At 35.5% G+C, this 20,945-nt stretch overlaps 1 protein-coding gene across 1 annotated transcript in view; it reads right to left on the bottom strand.

Annotated features, from left to right (window-relative positions):
- Positions 1 to 18,617: 18,617 nt before the first annotated feature.
- Positions 18,618 to 20,945, bottom strand: part of NBEAL1 (neurobeachin like 1) — a 2,263,075-nt gene continuing 2,260,747 nt past the window's right edge. The window contains exon 56 of the mRNA XM_044075407.1: positions 18,618 to 20,078. Within this exon, the coding sequence (XP_043931342.1) occupies positions 19,977 to 20,078 (102 nt within the window). The 3' untranslated portion in view covers positions 18,618 to 19,976. The remainder of the gene's footprint in view (positions 20,079 to 20,945) is intronic.

The raw sequence follows: 20,945 nt of genomic DNA, 5'->3' as shown, positions 1-20,945 counted from the left end.
ACCATTAACTCCAGAAGCCATACTGGTTCAATGTTATGAAACAGAAGTTTAGCATACCGAGTTCTTTCAGATATTATGTAAACCACCAATCACATAACTTTATGGACGAGTACAATACTACTGGTCTTTTTCACCTACATTCCGCGTGCAAAAGTACCATAAACTGTGCAAATTAAATGTATGTGTTGATTAACTAGTTGCCTAGTACACTGCTACTGTGTTACTCTTCCACGTCTGAGCATGTGCTGTTGGATCCTCAAGCTTATATCAATCCAGATAGTTGGAATTTTTTTTCAAAGCTGTGACAGGCTGCTTATTAGTAAATAATGCACCTAACATGTATGACCTCTGAAACCAAATCCATGTCAATAAACAAATTTCACTGTATTACTGCAGGAACAACTACATGTTTCAAGTACTCTGCAAGAAACAACACTATTATTTATAAAACATACTGGTAATTCAAAAATTAATATTTAGACAAGACAGACAGCTTTTGTCCCAAAGTAAATTAAATGCACAGATTACTGCAAAACAAATCCAGGAAAGATAAGGACTCTGTAATCATAAGCAAGTTGTATGTTTTAGGTATTATGACTTCTGCAAGAAAGTCTTTGATTTTTGTTCAAAAACTGACAGTGATCACAAACATTTTTTTTGTAAAATGTCCTTGCCATTTCAAAAATATAACACAGATTTTTTTAATTTTCATTTTTCTTGCAAGTATAATGTGTCAAATGGAAATTCAAACTTTTTTACTAATATTTTTTACTGTTTAGTCTATAAAAGTTGCACAATGGAGAAAACAAAGTATCCATTCATTTTATTAAATGACCTTACTTAATGCAATTAATTTTAGGTGCATTAGTCTAGTGAACATGAAAGAATTAATGAAAATGCATTCAGCAAAACAAATACATTAAGCAAAAAAAAAAAAAACTAAGCACGATGGCACAGAGGTTTGAAATCCTGACTATGATCCAGCTTCAGATAGAAAGCTGCGTCTGAAGGAGTTGGTGCAAAAGGGAAGAGAATAATAAGACACAGCCTGTTTCTGTGTCAATATAGAGGGTGGGGTATATGTCTAAGGATGCTCATTCTGCCTACAATCTCTGATGAAAACCACAGACAAATGGGGGCATCTGCTTTCATGGGGGTGACACACCTTCACACCACCCTACCACATTCCTATCCCTTGGGCCCTTGCATCATGTACAGGAACACAGTTTTCATTACACAAATTTCCCCAATGGCTGCATGGATACCAGCTGTGCTCAGATCAGTTCTCATTAAGTCAGGGAACAAAGTGGCAGAGTCATAGCAATCAGATAGACAGCAAGCTGGTGCACATGGCAACAAATGCCTAAAAAAACTCTATTGCACAGAACCACTAACCCCTGAGCAGCAAAACAAAGTTCATGAAAGGTAAAGCCCACCAACATTTACTTAATATTCTGTGGCTGATTAGTCATGAAGGACCTACAAATGCATTTAATTTTTCAAGGGAAACCCCAAGGTTAATTTACAAAATAACATATGTATTTGTAGTGGGATCCACTAAATATTCTCTAGAAAGCCTTACTTCCCGAACATTTGAAAATGTGCCATGAAATATAGCAATGCAGTCTTCATCTTTCTTACAGGTGGATGGCTGGTTTCAGTGACAAAGAGGTACGTAACCATAAGATGGTGGTGATGTCCAAATTCAATACACCCATTGACTTCACAAGGGCAGCCTAGCTGCATCGATAAAAATAATACCATACAAGTCAAATCCATCTCCAAGAGAAAAAAAATCACTTGAACTGTACAAAAATCCAATTTAATAGAATTTGACTGATTAAAAAAAAAATAAATAAAAAAGTTTTGCAGACACCCCCCCCCCCCCCAGCCTTCTTCGGTGTACTCAACATTCTCTATACGAAACAAGAATAAAACGAACCACACACAACTATGTCACAAAGGTAAAAGGGTATAGGGAATGAAACATGTTTAAATGTTATTAAAGGCACATGGGAAGCAATATTAATATAAGGAATGAGTCAATTGCAGTAAACCACAATGAACTCCAAAAAGCAGGTAGAAAACAGAACCCACAGTAGTAGAAACGCTTAATTTAAGTTTTAACAGAATAAAGCTTTCGGGATACACCCTTCTTCAGTATTCAGTACCAAGTTTTAAAATACACATAATTTTATATTTTAAAAGCACAATACACAGGACCACAGCCAACCGATAAAAAAATTCAAGCAATTACTGCTTAAAGGAATATATAAAAAAAGCTCAATGAAATGTCATATAAAGTGATAAGATGTCTGATATAAGCACAGTCATAAAAATACATTTAAACTTACTATATTATATACATGAGATAGTATACGACTTAATAAAATATTACTTGTATTGCATTTGTCTTTCAAACAAAAAAGGTTTTATAGTTATCATATTGTTTAAACCAGGGGGGTTGTCAGCTTCTAATCTGGTTATCTATTTATACTCAGCAATATCCAGTTTATTATTGATATCACCCCCTCTTATATCTCGATGCAAAACTTCTGGGACCTTAAATTTAAATTCATGCGTTACATCATATTCCATAACATGCTTTGCCAGTGCTTTCGTTGCCACTTTTCTTCTGATGTCTGACTTGTGTTCTACTATACGGTCCTTTAGCCACCTAGAACATTTTCCTACATAAAAACTTGTGCATTTTATACACATACCCAAATAGACCACTAGTACTGTATTACAGGCATTCTGACATTTCATCTTATATTTATGTTTAGTAATGGGGTGTTCAAATTCTAGCAAACTACAAATGTTCTTATAGCAACTACAATTGTAACAGGGCAGTGTACCATGTTTGCCCATTAAAGAAGTGTCAACATTAGTTTTAAAGTCCTTATAACAAAGCTGTCGTCTCAGACTCCTACTATTTCTATATGTAAAATATGGCCTATTGCCTAGTATATTAAATAATTCTGGCATGGACATAAGTATCTGCCAGTTTCTTTTTATAATGTTTTCAACTTCTATGGTCATTCTATTATATGTAGTTGCATAGCTTATTTTTGGCATTTTGTCCTTACTTAACATAGAAGGTGTTAAAACTACTTGTGCCTCACTAAAAAGCGGGCAGCTATTTGTTTTCTCTTCTCTAATGTTTCTTTTATTATTTCTGATATTAAATCCATATTATAACCTCTATTACTGAAGTTGTTTACTAACTTTTCCATCTGTTCCTTACACTTATCTTCAGTGTTCAACCTACTAGTTCGTAGAAATTGTGCCTTAACTATTCCCCGAAATGTATGCCTAGCATGCATACTTTTGGTATGCGTGTATTTATTAACCTGAATTTCTTTGTTGTGAACACAAGTTTTCAAGACACCAGAGTCATTTAGCAACTGTACATTAAGATACGCAATATCATTATATGAAAAATTCATTGTAAATCTCAAAAAAGGTGTGGTGCTATTCAAATACTTAAAGTTATTTAAATGTTGCTGATTTCCTTTACATATCATAAAGCAATCATCTACAAAATGTCAATAGAATAATATTTCATCCCTAAATGGATTCTTTTCATCATAAACAAATTCACATTCCTACTGATTCAATGTAATGTTGGCATATGTATTAGCCATGAGTGTTCCCATGGCTACTCCTGATGTTTGCAAATATGGTTGCCCAAACAAAAAGATATTCTTAGTTAAAACAACTTCAGTTGTACTACAAATATTTTCTATAGATCTACCATTCATGTCGGAATGTCTACATAGAAATTCACATATTGCATTGATACTATATATGTTTGGAATTATTCTAAAAAGGAACCAATATCAAGTGCAACCATCATAAAATTCATTACTTTGTTGTTCTTATACCATAGATGCAACTTGGATAGAAAGTCCCCAGTATCTTTAATGTAACTTTAACATAATGGTAGATATTTGCTCAGAACACCTTGTACATAAATGGATAAGGGCTCCATCACCCAATCCCTGCCTGATACTATAGGTCTCATTGGGGGTTTGGATATAGATTTGTGTAATTTAGCAATGCTACATATCATAGGTATCCTTGGACATGGTACAGTGAAAAAATTAAGAGAGTTCTAATGAAGTATCTCCTTGCAGTTGTGCATCGTAAATGAACATATTCACTTCAGCAATCAAATTTTTAGCTTCACCAAAACTAATTTTCTTGAATGTTTTTATATCTGATAAAAATTCATTCATTAATTCAACATACTGTAATCTATTGAAAAGGACTATTGCACCACCCTTATCAGCTTGCTTCAATATTATATTCTTATGTTCACGTAATGCTGTTAATGCTTTATACTTATCATATGTTAAGTTATAGAATTTTTTCATTTTACTTGCTTTAACTTCATACAACTGTCTTAATTCACATTCACAAACATTCATAAAAGCATTTAAAACTGGACAGTTAGTTGGCATAAACGTACTAGATTTTTTGTACTTATCTGTATATTCACATGCTGAATCCCTAAATGCTAATTTCAAACTAACATTCCTAATGAACAAAATGGTAATGTAGACCATCTAATTATTAAGCTTGAAAAGAAAAGTTCAGGCATACAAGAAGCTCCAATGGCAGCGGCTGAGCTTTTTAGCTTATCTGGAGCTAAATGTAGTGCTGAGAGGGTTACGTGTTTTGAAAATGCCTGCATATGCAAATTCGTATCCAGAGTTGCTAAAAAAATGGCAGCAACTGAATTTGAAGTTAAGCGCAGACTGTATGTCCTTAATGAATGATTTCTTTGTGGACATAGAGCATGGGCTCTCAGATGAGATTATTAGTCTCGAGAATGAGTGAATTCACCACTGTTTAGTAACTCATCTGTAACTTACCAGTTTATGCTTGAAAGATTAAATGTGTTGGACAAGAAGCTTGAAGCAGTCAAACAAAGCAAATTATGTAGAGACATAAATTACTTCAACTTGGGGCATATCTTTTCTTGGCCCAAAGAGAATAAAATAAAGAATGATACTCTCATTAAGCACTCGCAGAAAGGCGCTATGTACAAGCTTGACACATTTGGAGGAGGTAGCCAACCCTCCACCATTGAACGTGGGAAAAATACTTTGGCCAATGAGGTTGTGAGACCTGAATCTAATGCTAGAGCCTCTATAGTCACTCCCCCGGCTGCTCATTTGCTAGGAGGAAATGTATATGTCCAATCAGAGAATGACCTGGCGAATCAACAACAAGCTAGTTCAATTCAAGCGTCAGTAGATATAGCCTCTGCTGCATTAATGGCAACTACAAACACTGCGCAAAATGGTGAGGTATTTTCCTACTCTATGAAGCCAATAGCAATACAACTTCCAGAGAAGATAGAAGTACGGAAACCGAGAAGGCAGGTCAGAAGAACAAAGAATAAACCTAAGCGGAACGAAAAGGAAGAATGACAGCCCCGTATCGTTCAACAAGCAGGGATGACGATGATGGTAAAGAGTAAGAAAATGGACACTATTTTGAATTTATCTGATTTTATACTATCAGCTGCAAGTATTAATTTGTTAAATAAACGTCTGCAATTTGTACTTACGGTATCAGACACTATAGTAGAGGCACTGATGGATTTGAAAATGTTCATTATTAATGTTAGTTTGAAATTAATATTTAGCGATTCAGCATGTGAATATACAGATAAGTACAAAAAATCTAGTACGTTTATGCCAACTAATTGCCCAGTTTTAAATGTTTTTATGAACGTTTGTGAATGTGAGTTAAGACAGATGTATGAAGTTAAAGCAAGTAAAATGAAAAAAATTCTATAACTTAACATATGAGTATAAAGCATTAATAGAATTATGTGAAAATAAGAATATAATATTGATGCAAGCTGATAAGGATAGTGCAATAGTCCTTTTCAATAGATTACAATATGTTGAATTAATGAATATTTATCAGATATAAAAACATTAAAATTAGTTTTGGTGAAGCTAAAAATTTGATTGCTGAAGTGAATATGTTCATTTACGATGCACAACTGCAAGGAGATACCTCATTAGAACTCTCTTAATTTTTTCACTGTACCATGTCCAAGGATACCTATGATATGTAGCATTGCTAAATTACACAAATCTATATCCAAACCCCCAATGAGACCTATAGTATCAGGCAGGGATTGGGTGATGGAGCCCTTATCCATTTATGTACAAGGTGTTCTAAGCAAATATCCACCATTACGTCAAAGTTACAGTAAAGATACTGGGGACTTTCTATCCAAGTTGTATCTGTGGTATAAGAACAACAAAGTAATGAATTTTATGATGGTCACACTATATTAGTTCTCTTTTTACAGTAATTCTCAACGCATATGGTATCAATGCGATACGTGAATTTCTATGTAAACATTCAGACATGCATAATAGATCTATAGAAAATATTTGTAGTATAACTGAAATTGTTTTAACTAAGAATATCTTTTTGTTTGATGGGCAAACATATTTGCAAACATTAAGAGTAGCCGTGACTATACATATGGCAACATTACACTGAATCAGTGGGAATGTGAATTTGTTTATGATGAAAAGAATCCATTTAGGGATGAAATTTTATTCTATCAACATTCTGTAGATGATTGTTTTCTGATATGGAAAGGAAATCAACAACATTTAAATAACTTTGTTGAGTATTTGAATAGCACCACACCTTTTTTGAGATTTACAATAAATTTTTCATACAATGATATTGCATGTCTTGATGTACAGTTGCTAAATGACTCTGGTGTCTTGAAAACTTGTGTTCACAACAGAGAAATTCAGGTTAATAAATACAGACATACCAAAAGTATGCATGCTAGGCATATATTTCAGGGAATAATTAAGGCACAATTTCTACAAACTAGTAGGTTGAACACTGAAGATAAGTGTAAGGAACAGATGGAAAAGTTAGTAAACAACTTTAATAATAGAGATTATAATATGGATTTAACATTAGAAATAATGAAAGAAACATTAGAGAAGAGAAAACAAAGGGCTGCCCCTTTTTTTAGTGAGGCACAAGTAGTTTTAACACCTTCTACGTTAAGTAAGGACAAAGTACAAAAAATATGCTATGCAACTACATATAATAGAATGACCATGGAAGTTGAAAACATTATAAAAAGAAACTGGCGGATACTTATGTCCATGCCAGAATTATTTACTATACTAGGCAATAGGCCAAGTTTTACATATAGAAATAGTATGAGTCTGAGATGACAGCTTTGTTATAAGGACTTTAAAACTAATGTTGAAACTTCTTTAATGGGCAAACATGGTACATTGCCCTGTTACAATTGTAGTTGCTGAAAGAACATTTGTAGTTTGCTAGAATTTGAACACCCCATTACTAAACATAAATGTAAGATCAAATATCAGGCTACCTGTAATACAATACTAGTGGTCTATTTGGGTATGTGTATAAAAATGCACAAGTTTTTATGTAGGAAAATAAAGGAACGTATAGTAGAACACAAGTTAGACAGAAGAAAAGTGGCAACGAATGCACTGGCAAAGCATATTATGGAATATGATGAAACGCATGAATTTAAATTTAAAGTCCTAGAAGTTTTGCATCGAGATATAAGAAGGGGTGACATCAACAATACACTGGATATTGCTGAGTACAAATGGATAAGCAGATTAGGTGCTGACAAAACCCCCTGGTTTAAATAATCTGATAACTATAAAACCTTTTTTTGGTTGAAAGACAAATGCAATATAAGTAACATTTTATTAAGTCATATACCATCTCATGTATATAACATAGTAAGTTTAAATGTATTTTTATGACTGCTTATATCAAACATCTTATTACTTTATATGGCATTTCATTAAGAGTTTGTTTTTATATATTCCTTTAAGCAGTAATTGCTTGACTGTTTTTATTGGCTGGCTGTGTCATGTGTATTGTGCTTTTAAAGTATAAAATGATGTATATTTTAAAACTTGGTACCGAATACTGAAGGGTGTATCCCGAAAGCTTTATTCTGTTAAACTTAAATAAAGCATTTCTACTACTGTGGGCTCTGTTTTCTACAAGCAATATTAATATCCACAGAACTAGTTATGCATTTGTGATATGGATGTTAACTGCCTCACAAGTTTCATTTCACTACACCACACTCTTAATGTCTACACCTGGAACATATATCAAGTTTGTTACACTTGGAGACCCAATCAAAATCCTGTGTTTTGAAAGTACTTAACTTAATGGCAGAGCTTTAAGTGCATCAAATTAAGCAGGCAATTATTGCTTAATTCTTCCCACCAACAGGTTGCACTATCACCTTTTTCTCTCACAGCACATCACACTGATACCAAAGTAGGAAAGTCCATAAGAGCGAGAAGGGTTTTCCTCTATTTCAGTTCTTTCCCATCTGACCAGGACAAGGAAAATTCAGAGATCAACAGGTAGGTAAAGAAAAGAAAATGAAAGCTTGCTATCAAATTAAAGAAAAAAAAATGATATGGCAAAAATGTAATCAAAACAGAATGCAAGTTAATCCTACAATGCACAAAATTAATCTGGAACACAGGCTACTCTTACTAAGAGAATGATAGGTAGATCATTTGCCTGAACAATAAGAAGCTCTTAAGAAGTGGTGTTAAAGCTCCAAAAAGGAAGTGCAAGTCTCACAAATATGAAAAATCAATTGTGACTGGCAAATAAATGCAGTGACCCCCAAAATATACTCTAAGGCCATTAAACGTATACACACATACATCCCTACACAAGAACTGCAACTTTGCTATTGCTTACAGTATAAGAAAATGCTTTAAGATACCACCCCACTTTTCACAGGTTTTGTTTTGCTGTTCCAAAGGACTCCAACTGCTGACCATGTACTTTCAAAAGGAGTCTAAGGTTAGTAGGCACCACCTGTAACTCCATATCTTTGAATTCATGTCAAAAGGCAATGCTGGTTCTTTGTTGACTCAACCCTACAATGCCCCTCAAACACTAATACCAACAGAATGCTCTTTGTGTGGCCCAGCTCTGTTTCTTTAAAGGTTTTGACAAAAAGTGTGATACTGAGTAGCCAGAAGTCAAGCATGTCACTCATTCTGCAATTCTCTATGATGTATGAAAGCAAAGGACTGTGGACCAGTTGGGCAAGATGCTTCTGAGTATCTGAAGTTGCAATATATACCATACCTCTCAAACTCTTAGTACAAGAAGTCTGCACAAAAACAGAGACAGAATTTAAACATTGTTCTTATTAACTTAGAAAGTTGCTAGAACAACAGGATTTGTGTTAGCATGCACTTTCTGAAGGATATGAAGTCTGAAACTCAAATGTATGTCACTATTTAGTGACATCAGTCCTCAGTGATTTTTCTAAAAAAACATGAGGCAAAAATTTGGACAGTTAAGACGTATGACACATTCCCAAATTACAATCTACCTACCCCAACTGAAATCACAGTCATCTACTCCTGAATGTTTATTTGAACAACCAATCCCACATTTATGCAACAAAAGATGGAGTTATGCAGAAAGGCCCTGCCAAAGCCTCCTGGATCATCACAGCACTAACAGCCAGACTATAATGCTTAATAAAACTGTGGAACATGGGCTGGACAGCCACAGCACAGACCTCCCAGACATAAACTCATATGAAGCAAAAAAAAAAAAACAGAGGCTGTTGCAGTAACAGATACAGGTTTTACTCAATACAACAGAAAGCTCTGGAATTCAGCTAACAAGGCATTCTGCGTTGTTACAGGCTTGCCAGCGTTGCCCATAACACATATGGGACAAACACCTTCTCAACCAAATGCACATAAACAGTACATGTGATATGTCCCAAATCTATCCTAAAACCTGAGGTATTCAGTAGACCTGTTAATGTAGCTAATTGATTGCTGGTGACTATTTACATGTTGGATTTTACGTGTCACTGTTTATTTGCACTGAAGAAGAGTCTGTTAGGCTCAAAAGCTTTGTTGCAAATTAATGTTGTGTGACATAATATTCAGGGGTGACAATAGCTCCTTTTACTATTTTTCATTTTGGACTATACTAGTTAAGTAGACAAAGTTTTTTTCGTTATGTGTTCAGGAGACCTTCATGACAGAACTTTCATTTCAATCTCAGTAAATGTCTCACAGGGAGAAAGACTTAATTGGCTCACTTTAGGAGGAATGAATCACTTCAGCCTGAAAAACAGACCTGTTAGTCATTTATACTACAAAAGAAGACTGACAATGCTGAGAAGTCTGCCTTTAACAAGGCAGACAAGAAGTCAAGGACAGTATAAAGGGAAGAGTGGAAATATGGCATTAAACAAAGTGCCTAACTACGGAAGAATGTATATATCTAGAAGCCTGACTCCAGTAGAAAGGAGAACCTACAGGGCGGCAGCATTTGAAATGCCAAACTAAGCATAACTACCCGGTTATCAGACAACATAAAGATTAAGATGCCCTGGGTTTAGGTTAGCAGAATTGAAAAAAAATTATAAATATATATATATATATATATATATATATATATATATATATATATACATATACACACACACACACACACACATATATATATATATATATATATATATATATATACATACATACATACATTCAAGGAATAGTCTATTGCAGTACCTAGGGAAACTAGATTTACCTCAGCAAAAAAGGGGAAGGCATCTGGCAATGGCATAAGCTAAATTATGTACGCAACATACTGACTTCTACTTAGAAATGTTAGACAAACAATCAGAATACTCAGATTAGCGTGGTAAAGCAGCAGAAGAAGCAAGTCAAGTCAACAACTTACAATCACGAATATCAGTTTTATTACTTTTCACACTAGAAAATAAGAAATATCAGTTTTCAAGCTTAGGATGCCAGCCTCCTGAACAGCTAGAATATTTCAAATCGGAGTTACTGATTGCAGTAGTATTATCTTAGTATAACATGCATAATATTATTCATCCTTGTGGTGCCCAGAGAGGTTCTTAACTGCCTATACAATTATTGTAACGAGGAGTAATGAAACACGGCCTCTTAATTCTGAAGCCTTGGAGGCTCAGAGAAATTTGAGGTTCAGGCACATCACTGTCATACTACCCTGAGTCAGAACAGCTTTCCTGACAGAAAGCACAGATAAGATTAACTTCTGTAACAAGAGGAACCAAACCTCGTGCTGTCATCACAGTGCTAGGTGAATTATCCTAATGTTGGAGGAGAACTCACTGGAGCAGGGAAATCAAAGAAAGGTACAGAAAATTTTCCATTTTTCCAAACTATGGCTGGGCATCTAATCAGAGAGGTCCAGGTTCTGGTCTTGAAAATGGAAATAAAATGAACAGGTCTATTTCTAGTTATCCTAGAGCAATAAAGTTTAAACCATTCATCCAGAATTTCTCTTTCCATGTTTCTAGTCTTGGCCTATCTTAGTGTGTTTGAAAATTAGGATACAAGCAGTAATCAGCTGTCTACCAAACTGAAATCAAGTGTGTATTCCCACTTCTCATAGCGTACCCTATCTACATGGTGTAACAGTGAGTACCTTCCTGTTTACCGAGGCAGAAAATTAGTGGTGGCCTCCCAACTGCACTGGAGTAATTCACTTCTGAAAGAACTCCAAAAATCTCTCATAGAGATGCAAAAATAAAATAACCACGAACAACCCCAATCAAGTCATATTTTTAAAGTAAGAGCTTATGTTTCCTTTATTACAAATGGAACTTCATCAGAAGATTCATTTGTAATAAACGAGTGAAAGTGCTTGATTTAAAAATGTAGCTTGGTTCTGGCTGATCATGATTATTTTGTTTGTGGTTTTGTTTAGTGGTAAAGGAGTTTGCTTTTACTCAGACATAAAAATATACTTTAAACAGTACATGGAAAGATTACTCTACAGTGAATCATGATCCTGTAGTTCTCCCAATCCTAAAATGGATTCTTTAACAAGCTATTAATGCATCATTTATGACTTGACCATAATGGACGATCTATTAAAAAGGAGATAGGCTTATCAGTGATGCCGAAAGCCATTGGTTCTGGTCCCTGTATATTATTTACTGTTTTCAACAAGACAAGGACATTCAATAACTGTAATGTGCAGCTTTGCACAAAGGATTATCTTTCGGCTTCTCCTGTTAGGGGTTGCCACAGCAGATCACTGGTCGCAGACAGGAAAATTATGACAATTACTTAAAAAAAATGCTTCGAGACACTTACTCCCTTGCTGATCAGGGTTTGAAACCACTTCACTGAGATCTCACACCTCCTCCAAAGGGCTGAGACTATCTGGCACACAAGTAAACTTTCTCTAGAAGCCATCCAATATTATTCCCAAGAATGGTATTGATTGTAATGGTACAACAGGGATTTGGGAAAATTACAATAATCTTCAGTATCAGGTACAATGCCAGAGTCGCATTCATATTCTGCTGGAGACGTTTACTGGTTTGAACTGCTATAAGACAGTTACACAGATAAAGATGGGAATGCAGAGGTAACAAATGTGTTCTGGAACAGAAAAAAAGCACTTTGCAAATATATGATGTATAATGGACAACCTAAGAGGCAAATCTGTAAACAGAGGTGTTGAAAACAAGATGTCTGAATCTGCAGGAGTGTTTTAAAAAAGCATTATTAATCGATTCCTTCTGGAATAGAGAATATGTCACCCTTAGCAGAATGTGAAGATATCTGGTTGTGAACATACTTCTGGAGTCACAACACTTGCTGTCCTATGTTAATTGTTCAGCTGTTTAAGTGAAAGAATTTTGCTAACCAGCTATGGGGAAAGAGGTGGTCTGGCAATCCATCTAACTGCTAACATAATGGAACATATGGTACAAAGGCCTTTTTTAGGGAATCTTGGTCTGCACTATCCAGAGGAAGCAGGAAGATTTCTTTTAAAAAGCCTTCCTTGTGTTACTTATGTCCAGCTTATTGCCTTCTTTTTGTAAGTTTCACAAGCAGAGAAAAACTGAGTTGTTCATATTCTTTAATAATGGTACCCTTTGCATACCCTCCCATCAAACAGATTTAACCCTGAGAGAAGATTTTAAGACCTTGCCACTTGACAATAGCTGTGAAAGCTCAAATCCTTAACTGGGTCTCTCTCTGAAATCACACCATAATTCACGGTCTTGGACTTTGCAGAAAGGCCAAAAAGGCGGTTTACATATGCGTAATCCTGTATAAAAATTACTAACAAAATCCTAAACCTTTAATATATACATCTTTTCTTTTAGAACCTTCACGGAATGTTTAATAAAATATACCAAGTGGGTCACTGTTTTACTACCAAGAGTGGGAGCTAAGAAAATAGTTCAGTGATACAGGCTTCAGGGATCCTTGTATAGATCAGCTCACATTTGTGTTTAAGCAAAGCCTGGTGTTCTTTGATAGCAACCCTTTTCATTAACAAGAAGACATTCAGAAGGATGGTCTTCCATAAATCCAAATGCCACCATAGCCATATAATGGCAGTCAGTTCTACAAATACTGTCAGATGCTAGCTATGCATCATCTTTCACAATTTATACCACTAGTGGGACTGAGGACACAACATTCAAAAAGAACCTTTGCAAGGTCCAAGTGCACTTGAACTATCACTGTCTTTTGTCAGTGACAGCATTCTGAAAACTGAATATTTCTCAGTCACTCCTCAAAGATTATCAAAAATGTCACCAGCTTTTAGTGAAGGCGTTAGACTTAAGGATCACATTCTGGAAGAAGTGTACTCTGGCAGAGGAGAGATTAAGTTAAATGCCTCCTCTTCATGCCTCATTTTAAAACCTCCAAATGTTCTTCCTCCTCCTGTGATGAGTAAGAATCAAAGCACCTTCTTCCTTCTTTTTAGACTAGACTTAGAAACAGGATATGGTTATTAGATGCAGGACTCACTTGAGCAGCCAACAGGAAATGTTTGCAGAAATTTTCTTCATGTAATAAATATAACCTGTCACATCAATTTTACCTTTTTAAAGGACATGGATAATCAATAAGCCTCAGTTCTACACAATTCCTAGCAGCCATGCACTCATCCATGGTGTGTTGATTTGAACCTCCACTGGAATTGCTGCTGTGACATATCTATCCCTGCTTCTTCTCCGACACCTTTGTTCACTGTGAAAGGTGAGGCTGTTGAAACATATACTGGTTTCAGTGTTGGGGCATCCCTCTCCCTTTTTACTGTCCTTTGATCTGTGTGAACACTGAAAGGAAGAGAGAGAGAGAGTCCCTGTGTTTTTCACGTCTCGGTTCATTCCTTGATGATAACTTATCTCGCTTTTTCTTCAAGGTCCTTATAAGTTCCAGCCTCATTTGTCAGCTCTAGATTTCTCTCTACCCACAATCACATCACAGGCATCCTTCTCCCATCATTAAAAAGTTTAAGATGTTATTGGCCTACAAGTTTTCTTGTTTCTATTTTTTTTCTTTTTTTGTAAATATTCCAGTTTGGGCCAAAAGAGTTGTGATTCTCTGATGAAAATTTTGCTGATGGTCTTCTGGGCACATTTCCACCTCTGTTAAAGAGCTTTTAATGTTTATTTTGAGAGAAAAACACTGAAAATTAAACAGAATATTTTTTAAGAAAACAACTGTTCAGGTGGAAATGTGCAAAAATTTGCAAAAAGAAATAAAAAATTGCAGACTGTGTTGAAAAGTCAGCAAGCACATAATGTCAGATTAATCTGTGTGATGGGAAAGAACTGAAGGGGTGGGTCCATCTATCCTGTTAGAGACATGCCTGCATCAGTGTGGCAATGCACTTTTCCTACAAGTCCCCAGAAATACTACTACAGAAAATAAAAATGCTTTCATACATGTCAAATAGTAGTGAAAGAACATCACAAACTAAATGATGAACGAAACTGCATGGAAGATAATACAAAACTAGTCATTTTGTCAGTGAAATAAAAGCCAGTAAACTGGTGTAAGATGCACCAAACACTTCAAGAACAAATAACTGCAAAAACTCCCAAAGCAATTAAATGTGGGTAATAGGGCATGAAAGATTAAACAATACACCTGTAGCATATAGTCAGATGCAAGAGAGTCAGCGAACCAGGAGAATATGCTCGTTTTTAATAAAAATGCGCTCTAAGTAGTCGCTTAACTGAAGTATGTTTACTTTGACTGTTGGGTAGAATTACAGCTTTTATATCTCTATGCCACCAATGAGGATAAAACACAGATTAAATACTGGCCAGCTGTGTTCAGATCAAAGAAACTAATGACTCTTGTTTCTAACTCTGATTAAGAGTTCAGATCTACCCACAGTTTGCTGTGTTACCCCTCATGTGTTTTAGTGGGATTCATGCTAATACTGAATAAAATAATCATCCTTGTAAACCCTGATCTAATATAGTAGACCAACCAGGCAAAAAATATGGCAAATTTAACACACACGTAAGCTCCTTTGAAGACAAAAAATATTTCAAGGTCCATTTTTTCTTACCATTTGATCTTATTTTCAAGAATGATATAATGCACATTCACTTACCATATTTTCTATCAGTTTACAAAAGCAGCATCACACAATGTTTATCAAGAAAAGTCTATAACAGGGTGCAGTTACCTCAGCCATATTCTTCTAGGGAGACTAATTATAATTTTAAAATCTGGACTGAAATATACAAGAGAACAGTGCACCTGGTTATTGTAGATCACAGATTATTTTTTGCAGCTGACTAGTCCACATAAATGGTGATATTAACTTATAGGCATTGCTCTCTGCACATCCACAGCTACAGATGCAGTTGCTCCAGCTGACAGTTGTTCACCCTGCTCACTTCAGACTGGAACTAGCTCCTACTTCTCAAAAGTCTGCTACGTGGGTGGTCTGATATCACAGCCTCCTAGAGGAAAGAGCATTGACTATGACCTCTGAATGAACATAATAAAGAAAGACTGATGGACTGAACCCCCCCCCCCAATCAGTGATTCACAGGGGCTTTCCCCTACAAAAACTTGTCACATCTGCTTGCAGCAAAATTAATTTCACTATATTATGAGACTGTGTGTACTCAAGCTGCCATTTACAAGTTTGCAACTCAGCTAATATAATGTGAACTTGAATGAGTAGAAGAGAATCTTGCACTAGCAGAAATGTCTACCATCCAGTATTACAAATTTTACTGAAAAAAATAGATGGCTTTGTTGAAAAGTACCAGGCAATCTTACAACTTCTGCCAGAAAATGTGAGCATTCTAGAACAAATCATTGACTTACATCTTTACATAAACTCATGTAACTTACGAAATGGTCAGATGACCACTGTCACAAAATTTAAACTAGTCACTGCCACCTCAGCACCTGTCATCCCCTCTTACCCAACATGTTTAAACTCTCTTCAAACAGTAAAATTTTATGTCAGTCATACAGCTGACCTACAGAACCTCCTCTAATCAACATTCCCCAACATTCGGTTATCATATGACACTGCACTGTACAGTTCACCTGCCACTATCTAAGCACGGACCTTCCCTGAAGGACTTCAAACATGTATTATTTATTCATCCAACAGCATCACGTCTGTGCCCTCTTATCCAGACAATCAACATACATAATTCAATTGAAGTATAAATCACTTTACTTTCCCAAACAAATGTTAACTTTTGTTAAATATTTCAGAGCTCATATTCAATATAACTGATCTCCAAACAGCCCTCTGGCACACATGCAGACAATCTGCATTGTTGATGAAATGTATATGGGAGTGGAACCCTTACTAAAGAATATATTGTGGAAAAGCTCTTCTACTTAAAGTAGGAGGACATGAAACAAGTAATTTCTTAGTGAATGGTAGGCTGAACTGCCAACTCCACTTGTTTTGGAATTAAGAATGTGAGTGGTAATGTGTACATTCATGAAATTTCAGACATGTTGACTAGTCTTTCTGCCACCACCTCCTAACTACAGACCTAGTACCACAAAGGTAAATGTAAGTTAATAGGACTTGTCTAAATTTTTTGCTGTGACGTAATCTGTGGTTTACAGGGGTTATCCGAGTTTATAGATGGCCAAACAAGTGCTTTAGTGGGCAAATCTGCCCTACAGCACCTGGGTGAGCAGCTACTGGTAAGGAATAAAAGAAGGTAAAATGGGGGACCAAAGGATCCCATTAACCATACTAAGTGATAATTCAATAAAGGTGTTTGGAAAAAAAAAAAAAAAACGAATGAAACCCTATTTTTGCCATATGACCATTTTTAGTTTGTTGACTAATAATCAAACATTGCAGATTAAATGTTCTGCTCAATTTAATTAAAAATCAATCCACAACACATGATCATCATTTCAAACAAAAAGTATAATTGCAAACATTTATTTTGGAAATGTGATCTGAGCCTGGCTTGCAATGGTGAGTAAAAATTAAACATGATTTGTTCTACATCTGTGCAATCAATAGATACAGTTTATCACAGTATCCAATTCCCTTCCTTGACTGCTAGGTAATGTGGATTTGTGTTGGCAGATTATCCTGTCCAATAAGCAGGTAATTATGCCAAGTCCAATTCACCTTCACTAAATTGTGATTAACACTGACTTCTGTTCTCAGCCCAAATCTTTGTTTACCTAGTGGTCAAGCCTGACATGACACAAGCCTACCTCCATTCCCTGAGTGGTGAGTGACCTGATCTTTCAATGCAAGCCTTGGTTGCCTTCTCTAACTGTTGTATGGCTATGGATGTGATATTATCCAGACAGCTTGAGGAGGCAGCTGGCTCAAGGAAGTTTGAATAAAATTAGGTTTGTTCAACAAATTTAAAAGTTGTGAGGGCATACAGTAAAGGTAATGATGCAGAGATAGCCTCTACCAAATAAAAGGCCAACATCAGCAGTTACTATAAAGGAGGTGTATATGTTTTTAAAGAGTAGAGATGAAAACATTCTGATATGAGCAAATACTGCCTTTGACTGGAAAAAAAAAATCTCCACTATCACATACCTTCACATAGGGTCAAAGAATCCCCCAACCATAACCATGCATCGGGTAAAGAACTCTTGTTATATACAATAGACAGGAAATGTAAGCGACAGCTTTAATATAGTTATATGGCTGCAGGTAAAATACTCTGCAGGAGAAACAAAGAATGGATTGCCTACACAAGAAAAGTGACACCCTTACTTGGATGGATAAACACAACTTTGAGAAGAAATATCACTAAGTAACAACTAACTACCCGCTCATCAGGCAATTTTGCAGCAAGCTGTATTTGCTGACTAATGCTATCAATCATACCCTGGCTAAAATTAACAAGCAGTTAAGTCAAAATAGTCTTTAGAACACAAGTGAAGAAAAAGCAAACATCAATTTCTAATCTTTTATCAGTTTAAATATGAAATAACTGCATTTACTTTCACTCAATATACTAACTAATTCACACTCATTTTGTATCCTGTGATTCACGTAATCTCATGCTCAGGGAAGGTGAGACAGCTGCAATGTATATTTATATTGTGCAGTGTACAGCAGATGCTTGTATGCCCCTATTAAAATCATCAGCAGACCACTGGCTTGGAAGCAAACTATCCATCTAGAATATTTGGAGACCAAAGTGTAAAAATATACTCTGGTCATCCTTAGGCTGACCAGAGGGGGAAGGACTTAGCACTTGGAACGGGGGGGGGGGGGTCAGCATTTGGCCATCTCCTTATGAAGGCTATAGGAAGAGGTACAAACAAGAATCAAGCTCTTGGTACACAAGACATGGTGGTGATCCTATGATCATAACCAATACAGGCATTTGACAAGCTGGTGCACCTGTGTTTGATGATGGGAAGAAGGGGGAATGAAATCCAAATAAGAAATAGTGAAGGTATTGAAGATTATATGCTTATGTTTAAAACTATCCATGTATGGTGTACAAGATGGCACACACCAATCAACCCCCCCACCAAAAAAAGGAAAGCATAAACTTCCCTCAAAACTCTTAAATGTATATCTGTAAAAGTGATTCCAGTGCTTCAATGCCTCCCATCAATGCAATGGAGAATGACCAAAAATGCATATGGACACTAGATGGGACACAATTATCACAGTACTTCTGGCTACCACACTGCAAACATGGCAACACTTAAAAAATAAAGGAAATCATGAATCCTAAGTATAAATATACACATATAAACACACATACATATAATACTCTCATGTTTTAAAACCAAAAATAGATATTCTAATTCAGCCCTTTAAATCACAATTCCTGTTCAACAGATAATTATTTGTTAATAATAATTTAAAAAGTTCAGTGCACGGTGTAACATTTAGCTTCGGAATGGGTAAAACTTATTTTAGTGTTTGTCCTTAGGTTTCTACACTTCTGCTTTTCAAGACAAGACAGCACACTTAAAAATCTTAAGAAACAAAATAATTAGTGTTGAAAGGTCCCCTTGTAACCTTTTGGAAATTTGCTGAAAAGGGTCCCTGTTTTAAAATAATTTCTGTACATAATACATAAGCAATATTCACAGTCACTTTTCCTTCGAAATGGAACAAAAGTTACCCTGCTTTCAAGAAGAGGGATTGTGTATCATATTTACAAAATAGGTTCCAGAACCCTCTCGGCCCATCACAAATGGAGCCAATTCAAAATTAAATAAAATCTTATTTGTCTTAGCAACCAAAAGAATCTGTACTTTTTTTATGGAATTCTGAATACAGTTTCACAGCATTTGTATAATCACAACTGGAAGCATTAATCTTTCATGGCTGATTTCATTCTCATATCGCTTTCTGTTTCAGATATCGCTGCACTGTACGAACAAGAGTATGGGGATTTTGTCCATACAAAGGAAACCCACATATCTGTCGCTGTATGCACACAGCCTGCAGTTAGATTAAAAAGAGAAAACAGACAGTGCTGAAATCATCAGATGATCAGTGTGTGCATCATGTTGATTGGGCGTGCAGAAAAGAGAACTAAAAACTGCAAGTGGAATCTCAGCAGCAGATAGGAAATACAATTTTCACTTGCTCATGCATCATTCTGACTCCTGAGGGTTATATTCTGTTTCTCCAGATGAAATCAGGCTTAGACGCTTGCTTGATCCCCACAGCTTTCGAGAAAGCTGGCCTGAACGCATCTGCTAGAAATAATTAAGATTGCAGAGAGAAATGAATCAAGTAAACAAACCAAAACTAAATTAAAGCTAAAGCTGTATTTGTTGCATTCTTGAATTTCTGTACCATATGGAGATTGCATGCATGCTTACTGTACACAAATCTATCAAAAAACCTTCTTCTTTTTTTCTGACAGTACACCTGGTACTGGCCTCAGTTTCTGTAAGTGGATGGTGTAGTTTAAATTTGCGTTCCATTCTTAGGGACATTTTTATCCACTGTATAGAGTATTAAAATGTAAAGGAAACAGAGGCATTCCTGGATGCAAAATCTAAACACTGAAAAAACAGTTAATATCAAGACTTCTGCATTCTAAGACAAAGGTTCACTAAAGTAAGCTTTCAATTAAGTATAAGCAGCCTAAATTTACAGCTTTCTGTCAGGAAAATTGACAGCATATATCAAATAATGTTTAACCCCTTCATACGTTTTTTATAAATGAGAAGTGTTTTCTTCTAAAATTATCCCTTAAACAAGGATACTTGATTGGTTAAACAGAATCTTTTTAGAGGTTATAACCTACAGTAACCACCAAAAATATATCTATGCAACAGGGAGCTAAAATTGAAAGTGACAAGTTTGTGAAAGCAAATAAAAAAAAACAAAACTATATATATATATATATATATATATATATATATATATATATATATATATATATATATATTATTCCGGACAGCTTCCTAAGTTGCAAATGAGTAACCTATCGTTGCCGCTCAAACAGTGCCGAATGTCCATACTGGTGACTGCTTGAAATAAGAGAGAGAAGATCAACACTGTAATAGCAAAAGATAAGGGCTGCAGCATTCAATGTCAACAGTATTATCACT

The sequence above is a fragment of the Protopterus annectens genome, chromosome 6.part1 (genome assembly GCF_019279795.1).
Source record: "Protopterus annectens isolate FY-2018-M chromosome 6.part1, PAN1.0, whole genome shotgun sequence".
Classification (NCBI taxonomy): Eukaryota; Metazoa; Chordata; order Ceratodontiformes; family Protopteridae; genus Protopterus; species Protopterus annectens.
Note: the sequence above shows the minus strand (reverse complement) of the source record. Positions and strands in the feature narration are given on the sequence as shown.